The following is a 23689-nucleotide window of genomic DNA, read 5'->3' on the forward strand; positions in this document are numbered from 1 at the left end:
CTCTGTGTGTGTGTGTGTGTGTGTGTGTGTGTGTGTGTGGGGAGGGAGGGAGGGAGGGCACACACACAGACAGCCCCCCCCTTTTCTGTGTGTGTTTGGAAGGGAGCAGAAAGACTCACACTGATGCAAGCTCTAAAGCAGACATCTTCTCGACAGTCAAAGCAGGGTTACGTTATTGCCCGTCGTGCACAGGAACCCGAAAGGCAACGGGGTGGCGGCTTTTTATATATATATATATATATATATATAAATAAATATAGCTGCAAGCAGCGATTACGGGCCCAAGCCGGTGGCAGCGCCAGCCCGGTGCCTTTAGTGTAACTAAAGGCACCAGGGTGGCGGTGCCACCGGCTTGGGCCCGTAATCGCTGCTTGCAGCTATATTTATTTATATATATATATATATATATATTTATTCTTCTTCTTCTTCTTTATTATTATTATATTACTACCTTTTGGTCACTTTTGGGGGCCTTAACGTGCTCAAAAACTCTTGAAACTTTGCACAAATGTCAGAACCTGCGGCCATCAGGGCCCGACTGAAGCTGGGACCCGGGCGTGGCAGGGGGGCTCGCCAGCGCCCCCTGGAATGGGATTCAAAAACATGTCCATATCTCAAACACGCTTGCATGTAATAATATGAAACTCGGTACACATATAGATCTCATCGGGGCGAACAACTTTCGTGCTCTAAGTTTTACGCCAGTCCAACAGGAAGTCGGTTATTATGGGTTGTATGGAAACGCATGTTCTGGCATTTGAAACACTTGTCCTAGAGAATTCATCGGATGACCACGAAACTCGGTGTGCATGAAGCCAAGACATGGAGGATGATAAATTGCGAGGGGATTTTTGATATCTCGAACGGTTTGGCCGTGGCGAGGAAACAAATTTATGGCGAATATTGGAAACAGGAAGTGTGTTATAACGTCTTCATACATTAATTGATCTTGATGAAACTTCAGCAGTGTGTTCGCTGTAAGAGGCCGATCACATGGATGTGACTATTGTGAGTCAAAGTTATAGCGCCACCAACTGGCAGCAGGAAGTGTCACTTTCAAGATACTTTTGACCCAAGAGGGGGGGTTAGTTTTACCTAAGCCCCATTCACACAGCACTTTGAACCCGGCAAATTGCCGGCAAATTGCCGGAACGCCTTCTGTGTGAACGCAAACACGACCCGGGTTTAATGCCGGGATCGATGCCGGGTTGGGGACCTAGTAACATTGCCGTGTTCAGACCCGGAACGCGCGCTGTGTGAACAAAAGCCAGGACAAATGCCGTAAGGGGTGTGTCGTAGTGATGATGCACGAGCCTTCGCAATGTGGTAGTTATCGTGCCACTCTGTTACTCTGTTAGAAGAAAGTTTGTGTTCGTCATCGATACAAGAAAGAACGAAAAGATGTCTGCAAACTGGACTGAAGCAGAGACCCGAGAGCTCCTTGCAATCCGCGCCGAAGCTGAGATCGTTCGCCACCTTATACGTCACATCATAACGTCACGCGTCTATCCGGGACATACCCGGGTTGTGTGTGAACGCGCTCTCTGATTCCGGCAAATCACTGGCAGTGTGAATGAACCATTTTCAAACGAACCCGGGTCAAATCCCGGGTCACTTTATCCGTGTATTTTCCGGAATCTCTGTGTGAAAGGGGCTCTACAGTCACAAAAATCTATATATGTATTCTTCTCCTTGAGCCGGACAACTTTCTAATTTACAGTCATTAGCTCAGACCAACAGAATAGGGCTATTTAATAAAAATCAAGTCATACATAGGGCTATACTGCCCTCTAGTGATGTATGACAGTCAATGCCAGCATGTAAGGTCTAAATGAGATCAAAATAGTTCAGACATAAATATATATTTATTAGGGTGACTGTGTGAGGATATTTTCCCACCGGTTAATCGACGTGTGACACCGGCGGGAGCTTTTAAATCGCTAACTTAAAAGCGAAAGTAAACTGGACGTCCAGTAGGAATGAACTAAAACACATTCACTCTGTTCTGCTCGTTCCTCGCCGTGAACGCGTTATTGCTTGAATTGCGAGTTCAATAGCCTATTATTCTTAATGGAAAACAATAAAACAGTACAATGACAGATTCGCTTAAATAGTCGTTTTTACACAAAATATTCCGTCATCATCTTTTCAGTCTGCTCTTCACCCATGATGATTAATGAAATTGGACTGATCTTTGCTGCGACTCTCGTTCAACTCACGATTTATTAAGCGGACATGTTCAGGTTTTAATAGATTAGTGCCCGTTCTCTAACTAAACTAAATTATTTTAACACACACACACACACACACACACACACACACACACACACACACACACACACACACACACACACACACACACACACACGTGCATTGCAATCTCAAATCGACGGTGGAGCGCGATGATATATTTAAATCTGTATATTGTAGCCTAATATCTGTACCTAGTCACACCCCTACTCTTATTAAATGTATGCTTCATATTTCATTTTTAATTTCTAAATTTGATCAATAAATATAATTTTTTAGAATAATAAGACACTATAGGGACACCCTGTGGCTGATCAAATTAAATATTTTAAACTGAAAAATAACAATGCATTAAATAATGTTATGAGATTGTTTTAAATATAAGTTAATTAACGATCGTTGGAAAGAATGATAGGCTATACTTTTGAACATAACACTAAACCTCCTTTAGGTGTCGCAAGGCGACCGTCTTAATGAGCGAGTCATTGATTCATTCGTTCAAACGAGTCGTTTGAACGACTGAGTCATTAATGAATGAGACAGTTGTCTATTGACTGATAATTGAATCTTTGAGTCAAGCGATTCTTTCAAAAAGCGGAATCATTCACTAATGAATAAACACTGTGAGATGCGCGATGGTTCTGCTGTGATCTTTGTTGAACTATTTTCGCTGCTGAAACAGAACAAAAACAGGAACATTGCATCTAAAGTGTAAGTGACTCATTTTATGCATTTATTGAACTGTTGTATGAAATCAATGTCAATTTTTCAATTGTGATGGTGGTATTCATGAAAAGAGGACTCGTCCTGTGAGGTTGCTTAACTGTATCATGTTAGAAAATATGAAAACGCCCCATTTTTTAATTGTTCACTGTGATTATTTTGTGAGTGCTTCGCAACATTGTTACCGTGACTAATGTATTTATAATGCACTATCGATAGCAGCTTACAATAAATGTTATAATCAGGATTTTGTTTCTTTTTTCCCCATGTTCTAATCAGGTTGGGCAAGTAAAATTATCTTTGTCTCAACCATGCGCTTTTTAGTTTCATGATTTGGCTCTATAGTTCGGGGTGGATTGCTTGAATTGTGAGTTCAATAGCCTATTGTTCTTACAGTAAATGAAATCGGACTCCTGCTGCTGATCTTTGCTGCTTAAAATAAACAGATTACTGCTCTGTTTGAGGACAAGAAATTAAAACCAATGCAATATGATGAATGTCCAAAAGATGGCACCGACAGACTGTTTTTAAATGAGGTTGGATACATTTTTTTTGCTTTTAAACTGTGTGTGTGTGTGTGTGTGTGTGTGTGTGTGTGTGTGTGTGTGTGTGTGTGTGTGAGAGAGAGAGATTTTGGTTGGGTGACAGTTGTAGGTTACAGTTTGACAAGAGTTTATAGTTTAACAAAAGCCCAATGTGTTTTATTGCGAGTGTACACAAATATAAGGAAACACTTGCAGTTTGAATGATGTCTTGTATGAACAAAACAACACACACACACACACACACACACACACACACACGTGCATTGCAATCTTGACATCGCAGTATGTTCATTATAGCCTTAATATAATAGTCAACCTAACATATAAAAATTACACTGCTCTGTTTAAATAGTCAGTTGTACAGTTCCTACCGTTCACAGTAAGCACCGCTCCACTGTGATGTTTCCAAGCACATTTTTGCGTATTTGAAGAGGATCATTTTTCAATATTGGAACGTGAGTGAAATACAAAGCCTATAATAAAGAATAGTTTAGCACCCAAACATTTTAATATATATATATATATATATAATAATATACATGTTAAAAATAGGGGGGGGGGGGGGGGATATACACACATACCGGTATATATTTATATGTATATATACAATTTTTTTTCTTATATGTGCCCTCGATGCGCACTTTTGCAGAACCCACACTGATGCAAGCTCTAAAGCAGACTTCTTCTCGACAGTCAAAGCGGAGTTACGTTATTGCCCGTCGTGCACAGGAACCCGAAAGGCACCGGGGTGGCGTTTTTTATATATATATATATATATATATATATATATATATATATATATATATATATATATATATATATATATAAATAAATATAGCTGCAAGCAGCGATGGAGGGCCCAAGCCGGTGGCACCGCCACCCCGGTGCCTTTAGTGTAACTAAAGGCACCAGGGTGGCGGTGCCACCGGCTTGGGCCCGTAATCGCTGCTTGTTATTATTAGGGCCCAAGCCTTGAAAAGGCGAAGGCCCTATTGTTTTCCATGGGATTATTAGGGCCCAAGCCCTGAAAGGGCGCAGAGCCCTATTGTTCTTCTAAGGGTTTTTTGTTTTTCTTCTTCTTCTTCTTTATAATAATTTTTTTTCAAGGTTTTTGCCACTTTTGGGGGCCTTAACGTGCTCAAAAACTCTTGAAACTTTGCACACGGGTCAGAAACCGCGGCCATTAGAGCCGGACTGAAGCTGGTACCCGGGCGTGGCAGGGGGGCTCGACAGCGCCCCCTGGAACGGGGTCCGAAAACTTGGTCCATAAATCAAACACGCTTGCATGAAATAATATGAAACTCGGTACACTTATAGATCTCATCGGTTCATATATCCTTCATGCTCTGACTTTTTACCCCAGCCCAACAGGAAGTCGGCTATTTGGCGTAGTTTAAAAAACACATGCAATGGAATTTAAAATACTCCTCCTAGACGATTCAAACAATCACCACGAAACTCGGTCAGCATGAAGTCAAGACATTGAGGATGAAAAGTTGCGAGGGGATTTTTGATATCTCGAACGGTTTGGCCGTGGCGAGGAAACGAATTTATGGCGAATATTGGAAACAGGAAGTGTGTTATAACATCCTCATACATTAATTGATCTTGATGAAACTTCAGCAGTGTGTTCGCTGTAAGAGGCCGATCACATGGATGTGACTATTGTGAGTCAAAGTTATAGTGCCACCAACTGGCAGCAGGAAGTGTGTCACTTTCAAAATGGTTTGAATTCACCCTCTTATTTTTACCCGATTTGCTTCAAACTTCATCTGTATAATGTAAACACACGACAGATGTAGACCTGTGAAAGGATTATTGATATCTTTAATACTGTCGCCATGGCAACGCTTTAAACTTTTATATTCTTTTTGGATGCATTTGAGGCTCTTAACATGCTTCAAATTGCATGAAACTCAACATGCATTTGACATTTATTGTGTAATAGACATGTGCGAAGTTTCAGAAACGGGCGTGGTAAGGGGCTCAGTAGCGCCACCTTTAGTCAAAAATGGGGTATTATTTTTACCTACAGTAACCAAACTCGGTACGTATATTCTTCTCTTCGATCCGGACAACTTTCTAATTTACAGTCATTAGCTCCGACCAACAGGAAGTCAGATATTTTGGTTTGAATGTGTACTGTTTGGAGCATTTTCCCTCTGCCCCTCTGTGTGTGTGTGTGTGTGTGAGGAGGGGGGCTAGTTTAGTTTAACCATTTCTCTGCTGTGTGCAAAATCTCTGGCACTTTTGAGGGCCTTAACATGCTCGAAAACTCTTGAAATTTTGCATACAGTTCAGAACCCGCAACCATCAGGGCCGGGCTGAAGCTGGTACCCGGGCGTGGCAGGGGGGCTCGACAGCGCCCCCTGGAATGGGATTCGAACACTTGTCCGTATATCAAACACGCTTGCATGAATTAATATGAAACTCGGTACACATATAGATTTAATCGGGCCGAACAACTTTCCCTGGGTCAAGTTTTACGCCAGCCCAACAGGAAGTCGGCTATTACGGGTTGATTGGAGAACGCTTGCTCTCGCATTTGAAACACTTCTAGAGAATTCATCCGATGACCACGAAACTCGGACAGCATGAAGTCAAGACAGGGAAGATGATAAATTGCCAGGGGATTTTTGATATCTCGAACGGTTTGGCCGTGGCGAGGAAACAAATTTATGATTAAAAAAGGATGCATAAAGTGTGTTATAACTTAGTTATAGTTTTACCTACAGTAACCAAACTCGGTACGTATATTCTTCTCTTCGATCCAGACAACTTTCTAATTTACAGTCATTAGCTCCAACCAACAGGAAGTCAGATATTTGAATGTGTATTTTCTCTCTCTCTGTCTCTCTGCCATTCTGTGTGTGTGTGTGTCTGTCTGTGTGGGGAGGGGAGGGGAGGGGGGATGTGTGTGTGTGTGTGTGTGTGTGTGTGATTTTGGTTGGGTGACAGTTGTAGGTTACAGTTTGACAAGAGTTTATAGTTTAACAAAAGCACAATGTTGTTTCATTGCGAGTGTACACAAATATAAGGAAACACTTTGCATTTTGAAAGATGGTCTGTATGAACAAAATGACGGAGTATGTTTTTATGTCTCCATTGTTCGATCGAGCCTCACACACACACACACACACACACACACACACACACACACACACAGCATTCCAGCATTGCAATCTTGACATCGCAGCATGTTCATTATAGCCTTAATAAAATATAATAATAAAATAGTCAACCTTACATATAAAAATTACACTGCTCTGTTTAAATAGTCATTTGTACAGTTTGTGCCGTTCATAGTAAGCACCGCTCCACTGTGATGTTTCCAAGCACATTTTTGCGCATTTGAAGAGGATAATTTTTCTATATTGGAACGTGAGTGTACAAAGTGTACAAAGTACAAAGCCTATAAAAAGAATAGTTTAGCATCCAAAAATGTTAATAATATATATATTATTATTATATATATAATAATATATATGTTAAAAATAGGGGGGGAAAAGAATTTACATAATATATATATATATATATATATATATATATATATATATATATATATATATATATATATATATATATATATATAATTTTTTTTTAATATATATATATATATATATATATATATATATATATATATATATATATATATATATATATATATATAATTAAAGCTGCAAGCAGCGATGGAGGGCCCAAGCCGGTGGCACCGCCACCCGGTGCCTTTAGTTCCACTAAAGGCACCAGGGTGGCGGTGCCACCGGCTTGGGCCCGCAATCGCTGCTTGCAGCTTTAATTAGGGCCCAAGCCTTGAAAAGGCGAAGGCCCTATTGTTTTTCTAAGGATTATTATTCTTCTTCTTATTCTTCTTTATTATTATTATTATTATTATTTTACTACCTTTTGGGCACTTTTGGGGGCCTTAACGTGCTCAAAAACTCTTGAAACTTTGCACAAATGTCAGAACCTGCGGCCATTAGGGCCGCGCTGAAGCTGGGACCCGGGCGTGGCAGGGGGGCTCGCCAGCGCCCCCTGGAATGGGATTCAAAAACATGTCCATATATCAAACACGCTTGCATGTAATAATATGAAACTCGGTACACATATAGATCTCATCGGGCCGAACAACTTTCGTGCTCTAAGTTTTACGCCAGTCCAACAGGAAGTCGGCTATTATGGGCTGTATGGAAACGCATGTTCTGGCATTTGAAACACTTCTCCCAGAGAATTCATCCGATGACTACGAAACTCAGTGTGCATGAAGTCAAGACATGGAGGATGCTAAATTGCGAGGGGATTTTTGATATCTCGAACGGTTTGGCCGTGGCGAGGGAACGAATTTATGGCGAATATTGGAAACAGGAAGTGTGTTATAACATCCTCATACATTAACTGATCTTGATGAAACTTCAGCAGTGTGTTCGCTGTAAGAGGGCGATCACATGGATGTGACTATTGTGAGTCAAAGTTATAGCGCCACCAACTGGCAGCAGGAAGTGTGTCACTTTCAAAATGCTTTGAAATCACCCTCTTATTTTTACCGATTTGCTTCAAACTTTATGTGTATAATGTAAACACACGGCAGATGTAGACCTGTGAAAGAATTATTGATATCTTAAATACTGTTGCCATGGCAACGCTTTAATCTTTTATATTCTTTTTATGTGCATTTGAGGCTCTTAACATGCTTCAAATTGCATGAAACTCAACATGCATATCAGATTTATTAGGTACTAGGCATGTGTGAAGTTTCAGAAACGGGCGTGGTAAGGGGCTCAGTAGCGCCACCTTTAGTCAAAAATGGGGTATTAGTTTTACCTACAGTAACAAAAATCGGTATTTATATTTATCTCCCCGAGCCGGACAACTTTCTAATTTACAGTCATTAGGTCCGACCAACAGGAAGTCAGATATTTTGGTTTGAATGTGATTTGATGGGAATTTTGCCAGTCTCTCTCAGTGTCTGTGTGTGTGAGAGAGGAGGGGGGGGCTTTATTTTAACCCTTTCTCTGCTGTGTGGGACTTCTCGGGCACTTTTGGGGCCCTTAACGTGCTCGAAAACTCTTGAAACTTTGCACACAGGTCAGAACCTGCGGCCATCAGGGCCGGGCTGAAGCTGGTACCCGGGCGTGGCAGGGGGGCTCAACAGCGCCCCCTTTAACGGGGTCCGAAAACTTGGTCCCTATATCAAACTGAATATTGCATGAATTAGTATGAAACTCGGTACACATATAGATCTCATCGGGCCGAACAACTTTCGTGCTCTAAGTTTTACGCCAGCCCAACAGGAAGTCGGCTATTATGGGTTGTATGAAAACGCACGCCCCTGGAATTTGATATACTCCTCCAAGAAATTTAATTTGATCTTCACCAAACTCGGTCAGCATGAAGTCAAGACATTGAGGATGCTAAATTGCGGACGGATTTTTGATATCTCGAACGGTTTGGCCATGGCGAGGAAACGAATTTATGGCGAGAAAAGAGAAACACGATGTGTTATAACGTCTTCATACATTTATTGATCTTGATGAAACTTCAGTAGTGTGTTTTTTGTAAGAGGCCGATCACATGGATGTAACTAATGTGAGTCAAAGTTATAGCGCCACCAACTGGCAGCAGGAAGTGTGTTACTTTCAAGATGCTTTTGACTAAAGTGGGGGGGTTATTTTTACCTACAGTCACAAAACTTGGTATGTATATTGTGCTTATCGAGCCGGACAACTTTCTCATTTACAGTCATTAGCTCCGACCAACAGGAAGTCAGATATTTTGGTTTGAATGTGGTTTTGTCTCTCTCCGACAGAGTTCCCCCTGCCATTCTGTGTGTGTGTGTGTGTGTGTGTGTGTGTGTGTGTTTGTCTGTCTGTCTGTCTGACACTCCCCCCCCGTGTGTGTCTGTGTGGGGAGGGGAGGGAGGGCACACACACAGACAGCCCCCCTGTCTCTGTGTGTGTGGGGAGGGGGGCAGAAAGACTCTATTAAAAATAGGTATATTGTGGCATCTAGTGTTTTATACTATGTATACATGTGTTTTTTCTTTTAAACAAGTGTTTTAAAGTACAGTAATTTCAATGAATATATATACCACACTTCATATTAATTTTTGGTCTTGTGTACTTACAATGGCTGCTGATTTCATGTGTCCGTTACCGTTAAGTCCATGAGACTGTAGGGTGTCTAATTTTTCATTTTAGGTTTCAGAAGGGTGCTCACGCATACTTTGTGGTTGATATGTGCCCTCGATGCGCACTTTTGCAGAACCCACACTGATGCAAGCTCTAAAGCAGACTTCTTCTCGACAGTCAAAGCGGAGTTACGTTATTGCCCGTCGTGCACAGGAACCCTAAAGGCACCGGGGTGGCGGTTTATATATATATATATATATATATATATATATATATATATAAATAAATATAGCTGCAAGCAGCGATTACGGGCCCAAGCCGGTGGCACCGCCACCTCTGTGCCATATAATTAAAGCTGCAAGCAGCGATGGAGGGCCCAAGCCGGTGGCACCGCCACCCGGTGCCTTTAGTTCCACTAAAGGCACCAGGGTGGCGGTGCCACCGGCTTGGGCCCGCAATCGCTGCTTGCAGCTTTAATTATTATTATATTACTACCTTTTGGGCACTTTTGGGGGCCTTAACGTGCTCAAAAACTCTTGAAACTTTGCACAAATGTCAGAACCCGCGGCCATTAGGGCCCGACTGAAGCTGGGACCCGGGCGTGGCAGGGGGGCTCGCCAGCGCCCCCTGGAATGGGATTCAAAAACATGTCCATATCTCAAACACGCTTGCATGTAATAATATGAAACTCGGTACACGTATAGATCTCATCGGGCCGAACAACTTTCGTGCTCTAAGTTTTACGCCAGTCCAACAGGAAGTCGGTTATTATGGGTTGTATGGAAACGCATGTTCTGGCATTTGAAACACTTGTCCTAGAGAATTCATCGGATGACCACGAAACTGGGTGTGCATGAAGTCAAGACATGGAGGATGATAAATTGCGAGGGGATTTTTGATATCTCGAACGGTTTGGCCGTGGCGAGGAAACAAATTTATGGCGAATATTGGAAACAGGAAGTGTGTTATAACATCCTCATACATTAACTGATCTTGATGAAACTTCAGCAGTGTGTTCGCTGTAAGAGGCCGATCACATGGATGTGACTATTGTGAGTCAAAGTTATAGCGCCACCAACTGGCAGCAGGAAGTGTGTCACTTTCAAAATGCTTTGAAATCACCCTCTTATTTTTACCCGATTTGCTTCAAACTTCATCTGTTTAATGTAAACACACGGCAGATGTAGACCTGTGAAAGGATTATTGATATCTTAAATACTGTTGCCATGGCAACGCATCAAACTTTAATATTCTTTTTTAAAGTTTTTGAGACTCTTAGCATACTTGAAATTGCATGAAACTCGACAGACACTTTAAATTTATTGCCTAGTACACTTGTGCAAAGTTTCAGAAACGGGCGTGGTAAGGGGCTCAGTAGCGCCACCTTTAGTCAAAAATGGGGTATTAGTTTTACCTACAGTAACAAAAATCGGTATTTATATTTATCTCCCCGAGCCGGACAACTTTCTAATTTACAGTCATTAGCTCCGACCAACAGGAAGTCAGATATTTTGGTTTGAATGTGATTTGATGGGAATTTTGCCAGTCTCTCTCAGTGTCTGTGTGTGTGAGAGAGGAGGGGGGCTTTATTTTAACCCTTTCTCTGCTGTGTGGGACTTCTCGGGCACTTTTGGGGCCCTTAACGTGCTCGAAAACTCTTGAAACTTTGCACACAGGTCAGAACCTGCGGCCATCAGGGCCGGGCTGAAGCTGGTACCCGGGCGTGGCAGGGGGGCTCAACAGCGCCCCCTTTAACGGGGTCCGAAAACTTGGTCCATATATCAAACTGAATATTGCATGAATTAGTATGAAACTCGGTACACATATAGATCTCATCGGGCCGAACAACTTCCGTGCTCTAAGTTTTACGCCAGCCCAACAGGAAGTCGGCTATTATGGGTTGTATGAAAACGCACGCCCCTGGAATTTGATATACTCCTCCAAGAAATTTAATTTGATCTTCACCAAACTCGGTCAGCATGAAGTCAAGACATTGAGGATGCTAAATTGCGGACGGCTTTTTGATATCTCGAACGGTTTGGCCGTGGCGAGGAAACAAATTTATGGCGAGAAAAGAGAAACACGATGTGTTATAACGTCTTCATACATTAATTGATCTTGATGAAACTTCAGCATTGTGCTCGCTGTAAGAGGCCCATCACATGGATGTAACTAATGTGAGTCAAAGTTATAGCGCCACCAACTGGCAGCAAGAAGTGTGTTACTTTCAAGATGCTTTTGACAAAAGTGGGGGGTTAGTTTTACCTACAGTAACAAAACTTGGTATGTATATTGTGCACATCGAGCCAGACAACTTTCTAATTTACAGTCATTAGCTCTGACCAACAGGAAGTCAGATATTTTGGTTTGAATGTGGTTTTGTCTCTCTCTGCCTCTCTCTGCCAGAGTTCCCCCTGCCATTCTGTGTGTGTGAGTGAGTATGTGTGTGTGTGTGGAGAGGGGAGGGCACACACACAGACACCCCCCCCCCCCCCTTCCCCATTGTGTGTGTCTGTGCGGGGAGGGGAGGGAGGGCACACACACAGACAGCCCCCCCTGTCTGTGTGTGTGGGGAGGGGGGCAGAAAGACTATTAAAAATAGGTATATTGTGCCATCTAGTGTTTTATACTATGTATATGTGTTTTTTTCTTTTAAACAAGTGCTTTAAAGTACAGTAATTTCAATGAATATATATACCACACTTTATAGGAATTTTCGGTGTTGTGTACTTACAATGGCTGCTGATTTCATGTGTCCGTTAAGTCCATGAGACTGTAGGGTGTCTAATTTTTCATTTTAGGTTTCAGAAGGGTGCTCACGCATACTTTGTGGTTGATATGTGCCCTCGATGCGCACTTTTGCAGAACCCACACTGATGCAAGCTCTAAAGCAGACTTCTTCTCGATAGTCAAAGCGGAGTTACGATATTGCCCGTCGTGCACAGGAACCCTAAAGGCACCGGGGTGGCGTTTTTATATATATATATATATAAATAAATATAGCTGCAAGCAGCGATGGAGGGCCCAAGCCGGTGGCACCGCCACCTCGGTACCTTTAGTGCAACTAAAGGCACCGGGGTGGCGGTGCCACCGGCTTGGGCCCGTAATCGCTGCTTGCAGCTATATTTATTTATATATATATTTGTTTTTGGATCACTGTCCTGTTGGAAGATCCAAACATGGCCCGTTATAAGATTTCTAGCCCCGGCTGTTAGGTTTCGATTTTTTTATCTGTTGGTATTTGATCCAATCCATGATGCCATGTATCTGAACAAGATGTCCAGGACCTCTGGCAGAAAATTAGGCCCACAGCAGTAAAGATACAGCAGAGTATTTCATTTTACACATGGGGTACTTTTTTATCCCTGTGTGCACCAAACCCATCTTAAGTGTTTGCTGCCAAAAAAAGCTATTTTTTTTGTTTCATCTGACCATAGAACCCGTCCCGTTTGAAGTGCCAGTAGTGTCAGGTACTTTTCAAACGTTCTATGGACAGAGGAACCAAAAAAATAGCTTTTTTGGCAGCAAACACTTAAGATGGGTTTGGTGCACACAGGGATAAAAAAGTACCCCATGTGTAAAATGAAATACTCTGCTGTATCTTTACTGCTGTGGGCCTAATTTTCTGCCAGAGGTCCTGGACATCTTGTTCAGATACATGGCATCATGGATTGGATCAAATACCAACAGATAAAAAATCGAAACCTAACAGCCGGGGCTAGAAATCTTATAACAGGCCATGTTTGGATCTTCCAACAGGACAGTGATCCAAAAACAAATATCAAAATCAAAACAAAAATGGGTCACTGAGCACAAAACCAAGATCTGCAATGGCCAACCCAGTCCCTGGCCGGAACCCTATAGAAAATGAGTGGGCTGAACTGAAGAGAAGAAGCACCAACATGGATCTGGGAATCTGAAGGATCTGAGGAGATTTTGTATGGAGGAATGGTCTCTGATCTCTTGTCAGGTGTTCTCCAAACTCATCAGGCATTATAGGAGAAGACTCAGAGCTGTTATCTTGGCAAAAGGAGGTTGCAAAAAGTATTTAATAAAAGGGTGCCAATAATTGTGGCCAACGTGTTTTGGAGAAAAACATTTATTTCATAATGTGATTTAGCCCCACTTTCAATTCTCTTGCTTCAATGAAAGGTTAGAATTTTGGCAATTTTTTGAATGAAAGATCAAAAGGATAAACAATGCAGATTTATTTTTTACAGCCAGTTTTGATCATATTTACCAGGGGTGCCAACAATTTTGGTCATGACTGTATATATATATATATATATATATATATATATATATATATATATATATATATATATATATATGTGTATATATATGTATATGTGTGTGTGCATATATATATATATATATATATATATATATATATATATATATATATATATATATATATATATATATAGCAAAAAATGCTTGGCTGTCAATTGCAAAAATAGTTATAATCAACGAAACGGTCTACACTGCACAGTAAATATATGGATATGGTGACACGTTAACCAGATTAGCTATTTTTAATCAAGGGGTGCTATACTCTCGTCCTGTCTTTACCCTCTTACAAGCTTTCCAAAACCATACGTTTTATGTGCACGTCAGGGTGCACATGTTTATATCAAACCATGTGGAAACTAATGACAACAAGTTGTCTTCTGAGAAAGAGCTGCATTTGACAAAGTCTTTGAGGTTCATTGCATCAACTCTTTCAAAGATATTCAGATGTCTGTTGATTTGAGGGACACTATATTAAGTTCTTGACCAGAATAAGCCAAAAACATTATATACAATATACGAGTAATAAAAGCAGACAATCTTCTTCAATAACAGCTCTTGTGGTGGTTCAAGCCCCGCCTCATTCTGAGTGGCCACACTCACAATGGCTGTGAGGTACTGCATGAGAAACTCTACCCTGAGATCAGTGTCCCGTCCTTCAGTTGGAGGAACCGCAACAACCCCAGCTTCATCCTGGTAATTAAAGCATGAGTTTTAAAGTTTTAATCATGTCGCTTCAAAGCTGTAGGTCTTATTTTCTTCCATGGAACACAAACAGAGATGACCACATTGCACTGACTACATAACGTTTATGTTGAAGTAAAGGCCAGTATGGTAGCAGCCAATAAAAAAGAATGAATAATTAATCAGTTATTTTATGTAATCTGTCAGAGCATGACCATATCAACACCCATTGACATAGTGCAAAGTTAAACCCTGCTAGATAGATAAGAAAAAAAATGCACTGAAAAAATCACACTGTATTGTTTGATTCACAGCCGCTGTTTACCCCTGTTGCTTGATGGTAACAATAAAGGCGAAGCCGTCAAAATACTTAGATTAGCACATAATGACACTTGTCTATCTGCCGCAAATGTTCTAAAGAATGCGGGATACCATTTCTGCTGAAGGTGAGCAGAAATTAGGTGAACACTTTATTTTAAGGTGACGTAGTTACACATTACTACATGTACTTACTATAGTAATAATGGTAAATTATGCATAATTAAGTAACAACCCTAAACCTAAACCCTAACTATAAATCTATAGTGAGTACATGTAGTTAATTAATATTTCTTGGTACTTATTTAAGTAATTACAATATAACTGCGTCACCTTAAAATAAAGTGTAACCAAATGTAGAAATAGGTAGTCAACCAAAATGCCTATTACTGATGCATTTACCGCCACCGCAGTGTTAAATACAACCCTGTGATACTCGTTAATGAGTTTACACCAAGGGCGATATCTATAAATAGATAAAAGATAACGATAAAGATATAGCTCTACACCAAAACTATAAAGATAATGGTACAGAGAAGCGATATAGTTTGAATCGCTTTCAGAACAATTTTATCCAGCTGATGAACGATACAAAATTTTGACAGCCAATCAGAATCCACCTTGCTGTAACGAGCTTGAGCATTTAAAGTGACAGACAAGCACACCTTTAGAATAAATAGAACAATATCGTTCGCTGGTGTGGACGCTTATATAGTTATCTTTGTAGTTATCGTTCTTGGTGTGAACAGGCCTTAAGGCTGCCTTGAAGTTCTTAATTGTAAATGAAGATAAAGTAATGAAATAAATTATAACAGTTTAATATTTACTGTATATAATAATAATAATATAATAACAGTAGCCTAAAGGTAACATAACATTTTATTGCTTAATGTTCCAGCATTTGACTACAGTTAAATATTACAGTGACGGCAGTGTGTTAAGTGTGCTTTAGATTATTACACGAGGTCAAGTCATCTTAATTTATATAGCGCTTTTAACAATGTAGATTGTTTCAAAGCGGCTTTACAGTGATAAACGGATAATTCAAGGTAACAGAGATTGTTTTGGCTTCATAGCGGTTCTTGAATAAAGATATTTTATTCACTTCGGGGTAGATGCGTGAAACCAAATTATCCCTAATCTGTAGAGTGGTAAAGGGATCCTTCACAGGGGAGAGACTAGTTGGCACTTCAGCACTGCGTTGTCATCGGGTCCAGGCGAAGGTCCTTCGTCAGATCTGGATATGGACTGGATCTGGCAGGCTGTGGGAAAACCTTGGGATAAACCTTGGGAATAGTCTTTATGGATCCTGGAGAAGTATCTTTGCGAGCAGGGCTTGAACACACTTCCTTAATTGCTCTAGGGTATTTAAGTAGAGATGAAGCTTCCCTGCAGTTTCAAAATCTTGGCAATTATACTGTGCCGCTCTCATATTTGCATCCCTCTAAGAGCTGCATTCTCCCCCTGGAGGTAGTGGTATTAGCAAAGGTCACAGTTGATATTTTCCCATTGATTTGTTCTCCATTAGGGCTTTTGTCAAGGTAAAAGAAGCTGACATAGCTTAGCCATTTCCCCCACTAAAGCTTTGCTCTTGGGGCCTTATAAGGCTATGCCTGTTCAAGGGTGGGGGTAAGGTTGTAAAGGCTGGGACTTCCCTTGCTATAGATCATAGAAGCGTGGGTATCTTCTACTATTGGAAGACATTGGCCTAGGGACTGGTGCCATTATACAGTCTATGTAAGTCATCTAGATACACTTAGCATAATTTGACTACGGATTATTAAATAATCCGTAGTCAAATTATGCTATGTCCACTATGTTTGTGCATATTTGTACAGCTTTGTTAGGCTGACATTCCTGCAGCATGGCTAAGTGGGTATTGGTTCCCCATAGCGGTGCTGCGTCTCATTTCCCTTCTCAGGGGCCTCGTTTATAACCTTTAATAGTTTATAACGTTTATAAGAATAGCTGTACTAAGGAACAACTGATGATGATATGGTTTGATCTTTCAGGACGGGCAGTTAATTCCCACCCACGTGCAGAGATCGAATATTCAAACTTTTTTTTTTTACCCCTTTATGAAAAACAAAAAATCAAGCTTAATCGTTTAAAAACGAAAACAAAAAAGAATTAAAGGGTTAGTTCACCCAAAAATAAAAATTCTGTCAGTAATTACTCACCCTCATGTTGTTCCAACCATGTAAGTCTTTCGTTCATCTTCGGATCACAAATTAAGATATTTTTGATGAAATCTGAAGGCAGTCTCACTCCTCCATAGGCTTTCAGAGGGACCCAAACTCGCCGGCCCAGAATAGTTATTAAAACATCGTTACAATAGTCCAAGTGACTACCAGTGGCTCTGCATTAAGTTTATCATGCGACGACAATACTTTGTGCAGAAAAACAACTAAAATAACGACTTTATTCCACTATTAATTTCCTTCTCTCTGTGTCTCTAGTTGGTTCATGTAGTGTTTTAGCGCAGCGCGTCTGTGTTGCGCGTCACACACATGACCAGCATCGGCCAATAGTGAGTCTACGTGGTGACGCGCAACAAAGGGTGCTTTCACACCTGCCTTGTTTAGTTCGGTTGAATCGCACTAGAGTTCGTTTTCCGAATTGGTGCGGTTCGTTTGGGCAGGTGAGAATGCAGCAATCGCACTCGGGTGCGCATCAAAAGCGGACCTCCTAGGAGAGGTGGTCTCGGTACGCTTTCAAACGAACTCTGGAGCGGTTCGTTTGTGGTGAGAACGTGATCCGACCTCGAACAGACCCAACTGCCAAATAACTGCACATTTTTGGACTAAACCAGCTGCCGTAGTCAGCCGCGCTGTGCATTGTCAATGTTTAGCAACATTAATGCACGCGTTGCCTCCTCCTGAAGTGACTCGCTGCGTGCATTGCATAAAACATTATTTTCAAGCCGCATTCTCGCTTCATTCTCAAATGTTATTGTTTGCCGAAAGTGGTGTAGACAAACTAATATAATAAACTATGACCAGGGATACAATCAGCCCACAAAGTCATTTCTCCATAGTAAAAAGCGGCGTGTTGTCTGCCGGATTTTCCTCCTCTTTGTTTACTTCCGTCAGTTCTGTTGGAATTTTCCCGCACGTTAATTCTGACAATCAAAGTGCAGTTATGAAAATACGTTCAAGACCCATCTGGCCAACGAGTGATGTGGATGTTGTCACGTGACTGCATTTTGGTTCGTTTCATAAACTGATTCGGACCAGAGCAATCAGTGTGGTGTGAAAAGGAACCAAAACGCCTGAAAATGCTACAAAGTATAATTTTTCTCCCTTGGTCCGGACCAAATGAACCGAACTACAGATGTGAAAGCACCCAAAGACGCGCTGCACTAAAACACTACGTGAACCAACTCGAGGCCCAGAGAGAAGGAAATGAATAGTGGTCTTATCAACAGACTCAAGTGTGTGAAGTACGTTAGAAACTGACTGTCTGTATGGATACGGCATCAGTGATTCTAATGGGTTCTATTTGCTTTTGACAATGCTCGCATCCGGTGGACAAATGTCAGCCATTAAGCAGTGGGTGGGGCATATTCTGTGCTGATGTATCAGTATCTGTGCTGATTCGTCAGTGTCTTGCTCTGAAGGCAGTCATATGCAAATGTATTTGCCCATGTGACGTCACAAATCCCACAATATCCAAATGATCTGTTTGTAGAGCTTGATTAAATAAAAGCTTTTTTTATAATTAGGATAATGTTTTAAGCTATGGAATTTAAAGGTTGCATCAGCGATTTCAGGCGCAAAAAAGGCCCAAACATAAATTATCACATTCATCTAATCGTTAGGAAAGATTAGATGAATGTGATCATTTATTTTTGGGCCTTTTTTGGGCCTGAAATCGCTGATACAACCTTTAAAAGATGACTTGATGGTACAAAGACCTCTTTTATATATATATATATATATATATATATATATATATATATATATATATATATATATATATATAAAAAGCAAATTTGATGGCTTATGTCACTAACTATTTTCTAGTGTAAACAAAACATCCTCTTGTGTTTAACTGGTTTAAGATCCTTCACTGACCCCACTGCAGTAAGGCAGATATACAGCAAGTATGATTGTATGAAATGGCAGTTTTTCAGTAGTGTTTTATTTAAAAAGAAAAAAAAGGAACTTCTCGATGAACACAATAAAAAAAACCGTAGTCATGTTGACACGATGTGAATAAGTGTACATAATAGCACGTTTGAACTGCTGTCACAGTGTTTTACTGATGTATGCAAGGTCGTCAGCTTTCACACTACCTTAAAGGTGATGTAATATAATTTGTTTACTTTAAGTTGCAAGAGAATAAACTTCTTATAATTCCTGAAACTCTCTATGGAACTTTTAACTGATATTTAGCTAAATGTTGTTGTATATTCTCTCTTCCTGTAACTAAATGTTGTTGTATATTCTCCTTTCCTGTAGGGAATATTCTCCAGGTCCAACTTCAGGTTGTCAAAGTGTTTTTTGCCAGAGGAGAGGAGCGTGTTAGCGCTTTACTGCATCAGCTGTCTGATCATTGTACTGATAACACTCATCCATCTAAAGATATTCAGAAGATCACTGTACTTGACAAATAGCTTTCTAGCAAAGTACAAGACTTTGTAACATGCACAAAACAGTTTTGTGGCAATGAATTGTATCAGAAGAACAGTTCATGTTCACAGATGTTGCAATGTTGAGTATCAATGAGTTTCCTGGTTTGGATGTGCTCTGTCTTTTCTTTCTATTTTTAAAATGTTAAATAATTTTTTGATGCACAATTAAAACTGTGAAGTAGCATTTTGTTGTTGTTGTTTCTACTTTGCATTGGTCCAAACTGAAGTCACACTGTCAAAACTCTTCATAATCAGCGAAAAATAAAATAAAATTCATGTTCACACAAAAATGCATTTAATGACCATCTCCAAAAATCCATGAACGCTTTTGGTATTCATACTCCACCACCATACTCCAGGGGACATTTAATATTCAACAATATTATTGATTTGCCTTACTTAAGGTGGACAATGACACTTTTCTTCTTGAAACAAACTTTGTTGTATTATTTTCATGTTATCACTGTGAAGCTGCTTTGATACAATCTGTATTGTAAAAAGCACTATATAAATAAAGGTGTTTGACTTGACCTGTAAAATACTTTACATTTGCACATTTTTCAAATGCTAATAGACTGCTTTCCAAACTATTAAAACACATTAAAGAATTCTGTATAAAAAATAACATTTTGTGCATTTCTACAGTAATTATATTGAAATGTATAGCATAATATTTACAATATTTCAAGGACGGCTATTTGTAATTTCAGCTAAAAGACTACAGAACCCTGAATCGTTATAAATTTAAAACATATTTTAATATTTTCAGCCCTGGTTTCAGGATTTCTGTTGTTGTTTGTACAATATGCAAAGACATACAAAAAAGTGCAGAATGTCTGTGACATGTGAAAAATCATTTAATAAACTTTGAAAGTTTATGTAATGCACTGTTGTTATTTGTGGTGTTTTTTTATGTTAGTGTGTTATTTGTCAAACAAGCTGTGTTTTGGTGGTTTGAGTTTTGGAAGTAAGATTAAATGCAGACTGTATGAAGAGCTTTGAAACAATGGCTTCAGTATTAGATGATAAGCAACTGGAAAAGAAAATACAGATTTTTGGATAAATATAATTTTTGTTGCAGCCAACTGTTCAAGTGGTGATTATCACACATTACGCAATTCAAAGGCAAACTCGGATTTCTTTTAGAGGTATTTTATTTGCAAAATTACATTTCTTCCCACATCTCCATTTTAAACAAAGACCAAGGTCTTCTAATGTGCCTCATTATTAAAATAATCGCTAAGAAATGAAAAAGAATTGTTTCTATTATTATTTAGAATTTTTCTTTATTGTCACTCATAATTTAAATTTCTGAAATAAGTTTGAACATGTAAAAGCTGCAGAGTAAAGAGAATAAAGCCTATCTACCAGTGTTACAGCCATTCACAGCCTAAAGTTACGCCACACACTGTCCCTGCACTTCACCAGTTGAAAAGTAAACCGCAAGGATCCAAATTAACAATTTATGGGGAATTTTGCATGTACTCAAGTGCTTATAGTGTTTTAAATATGAGAAATCTAGGCAGTCACTCATGTTTAATATGTTATTAATATTTCTCTTAAAAATTTTTATGGAATCTTCATGCTGTTTATTTATCTTTTGAATACACTAATTATATCTTTGGTGATTTGTCCTGCAGTTATTTCTGTACATTTGATATACAAATTATGAAAAATATTACAATTTTGGGGTGCACAATTACTTTGACTTATGATAACTGTCCCCACTGGTGAGTGAGAGAGACCGTATGGGCCCACTCAAGCTGTGAGGTTTACACTATCAGTGCTCACATTCACAATGCCAGCGCAGTCAGCATGCGCTCAGGACGGCCAGTAAGGAATCGCTAGTCTTACTTCCTCATTCCTTCTATATTATGTTTATATATGCATAGCTATGCATACAACCTCGCTAAACATTCATACATATGTATACATATAGGCACACATATTATTATGAATAATTGTACATATATATTTATAGAATATATGTTTTCACGTTTTTATAAATGTATATGTACACATAGGGTGCAGATGTACAGTACAATGTGGTATAGTATCTGCATGTGTATGCGCACACGCATGCAATCACACATATCTACACGCTTTCACCGGCACGATCCTGCGTACAGTCTGCAATACGCGGCTTCTAAAAATGTGCCCTTCCTGAAACAACGGGACAAAATTTTGGAAATTTTGAAAATATTTCCAATGTTTTAAAGCTGAGTCCGTTTGACGAAAACAGAAATTCGAAGAAAGAAATTTAAGACATTGTATTTGCAGTTTCTGAACAAAGTGGTTAATTTTGCATATTGTATACAATATTTTTTGCCAAATTTTTCTTCATTTTATAGTAAAAGACATTAAGTTGCTTTATAAACCAGAAAAAAACTCAGTCTACAGAGAGATTTCCCATCAGCACGCTGTGCTGCATGTAATATTTGACATCAAGCTGTACAGCGCTGTCCAATCACACATACTTCATCCTCATTTACAGGTACAGCCATACTCAAAGGCACAAAGAGCTTCTACAAGTCAAAGTTGTCTTTCTTGTTGAAGTTATACAAAATAACATTTTGAAGTCCTGTACAAGATTGAGTGACCTTGCACATTTTTTAGGATTAACAAAACAAACCCCCTGAAAATATATTGTTTTTCTGTTTATCTATATTTAGGACTACCTCCAAAATGGGGGCTGCCTATAGTAAAGGAGGCATCGGTTGGCCAGTGGCGGTTCTCCCAAGATGGACGCTTGTTGCCGCAAAAAATGCAAATCCCACAGGCCCCTGCTCCTACACTACGCTCTGTGCTCTGTAATTGGTTACAAACTCCTATCTAGCCCTGAAGTCCTTTCTGCACGCTTTGCAGAAAAAAAGCAACAAAAAAAGGCAATTAAAAATGAAACTAAACAAACAAAAAAAAATGGTAAAAAAGGATAAATATAGAGGTGCTACATTGTGAATTTTGCCTCCTGCAAAATTAAACCCTTCATGTACCCCTTCACTCCTATGTCAAGTACTCCAATATCCCCTTCATTAGGTGGAGGAGAAAGGTCAAAGGTCAAACCACCCTGACACAGGTCACAGGTTACCACAGGTTTTCATTACATCAGCTGGTTTAATCACATCTAATCTAACCTCATCTAAAGCCAGCCAATGCTGAAAAACAAAACAAAGTATAAAGAAAGGAATGACCTGGGAGTGACACAAACACAAAATAGTACTAATTTCATCTTATACACACACATTCATATCATTCTTCCCCCTTTCTCTTCAGATCTCATATATAGACTAAAATAAATAAAAAAAGGAAAGCAAAAAAGTGAAAAGCAGAAAAAGGAAAAAACATTACAACTTTGTCACTCTTCAGTAGTTCAGCCCATGTGATGTGGGACTGGAGAAGTGTTGATTGGAGGAACAACCGATCCAGGCAGCCAATCACAAGAGTTCATACTGGCGGAGATGCATCCTCTGAATAATGTCACGACAGTCATTGAATACACGACGGATGTTTTCCGTGTCCACAGCACAGGTGAAGTGAGGATAGCAGTAATGTTTGTCTGTGCCACTCGCTGTGCTGATTTTCTGTGGGTTCATGCAAACACACGTCATGTCAGGCAACAAATGATGTGTATGAGCTGTAGTACACTTTATTGTTTAAACGTTTACTACAGCTCATACATATCTGTTATACCAACATTGATAGTGACTTAACATTATAGATAGTAAAAATAAGGAGAATAAAGAGACTAAAAACATAATTATTCATACCAAAAATTCATCTCGGATAAAAAACTTTGCCCTGGACACTTTCGGATCCTCTCCTGGGTCAGGTGTTGCTGTGTATATAAAGAAAACAGATTATTGTTTAATGCATGCAAGTCCATCGGAACAATTTGAAAACTCTGCCATAGGTGAGTTTCAAAGGGTTCATACACTTTTTCCAAAGTCAAATTAAAGCACTTTTCAACCATTTTCAAGGTGCTTTTCCAAGCTTTTCCAGCACCACACAGCTGTTGTAAATTGCATATTTACATAGACATTTCAAATCAAGTCACCCTATATATATAGCGCTTTTTACAATACAGATTGTTTCAAAGCACTGTAAAGAGCAGCACT

The 23689-nt window shown here is 39.7% G+C and overlaps 2 protein-coding genes across 5 annotated transcripts in view; one reads left to right on the forward strand and one right to left on the reverse strand.

Annotated features, from left to right (window-relative positions):
- mppe1 (metallophosphoesterase 1) overlaps positions 1 to 20153 on the forward strand; it is a 73380-nt gene extending 53227 nt beyond the window's left edge. Inside the window, exons 8-9 of one of the 2 annotated variants that reach the window (XM_079601062.1) lie at positions 14492 to 14632; positions 19402 to 20153. In XM_079601062.1, the coding sequence (XP_079457188.1) occupies positions 14492 to 14632; positions 19402 to 19584 (324 nt within the window). In that variant the 3' untranslated portion in view covers positions 19585 to 20153. The remainder of the gene's footprint in view (positions 1 to 14491; positions 14633 to 19401) is intronic. The other variant, XM_079601063.1, reaches the window with a different exon arrangement.
- A 975-nt stretch (positions 20154 to 21128) lies between these two features.
- gnal (guanine nucleotide binding protein (G protein), alpha activating activity polypeptide, olfactory type) overlaps positions 21129 to 23689 on the reverse strand; it is a 137296-nt gene continuing 134735 nt past the window's right edge. For all 3 annotated transcript variants that reach the window (XM_079601065.1, XM_079601064.1, XM_079601067.1), the window contains 2 exons: positions 23342 to 23409; positions 21129 to 23155 (listed from right to left, as the gene is read on the reverse strand). In XM_079601065.1, the coding sequence (XP_079457191.1) occupies positions 23009 to 23155; positions 23342 to 23409 (215 nt within the window). In that variant the 3' untranslated portion in view covers positions 21129 to 23008. The remainder of the gene's footprint in view (positions 23156 to 23341; positions 23410 to 23689) is intronic.

This window comes from Phoxinus phoxinus (assembly GCF_949152265.1).
Source record: "Phoxinus phoxinus genome assembly, chromosome: 24".
In the NCBI taxonomy this organism is placed as follows: domain Eukaryota; kingdom Metazoa; phylum Chordata; class Actinopteri; order Cypriniformes; family Leuciscidae; genus Phoxinus; species Phoxinus phoxinus.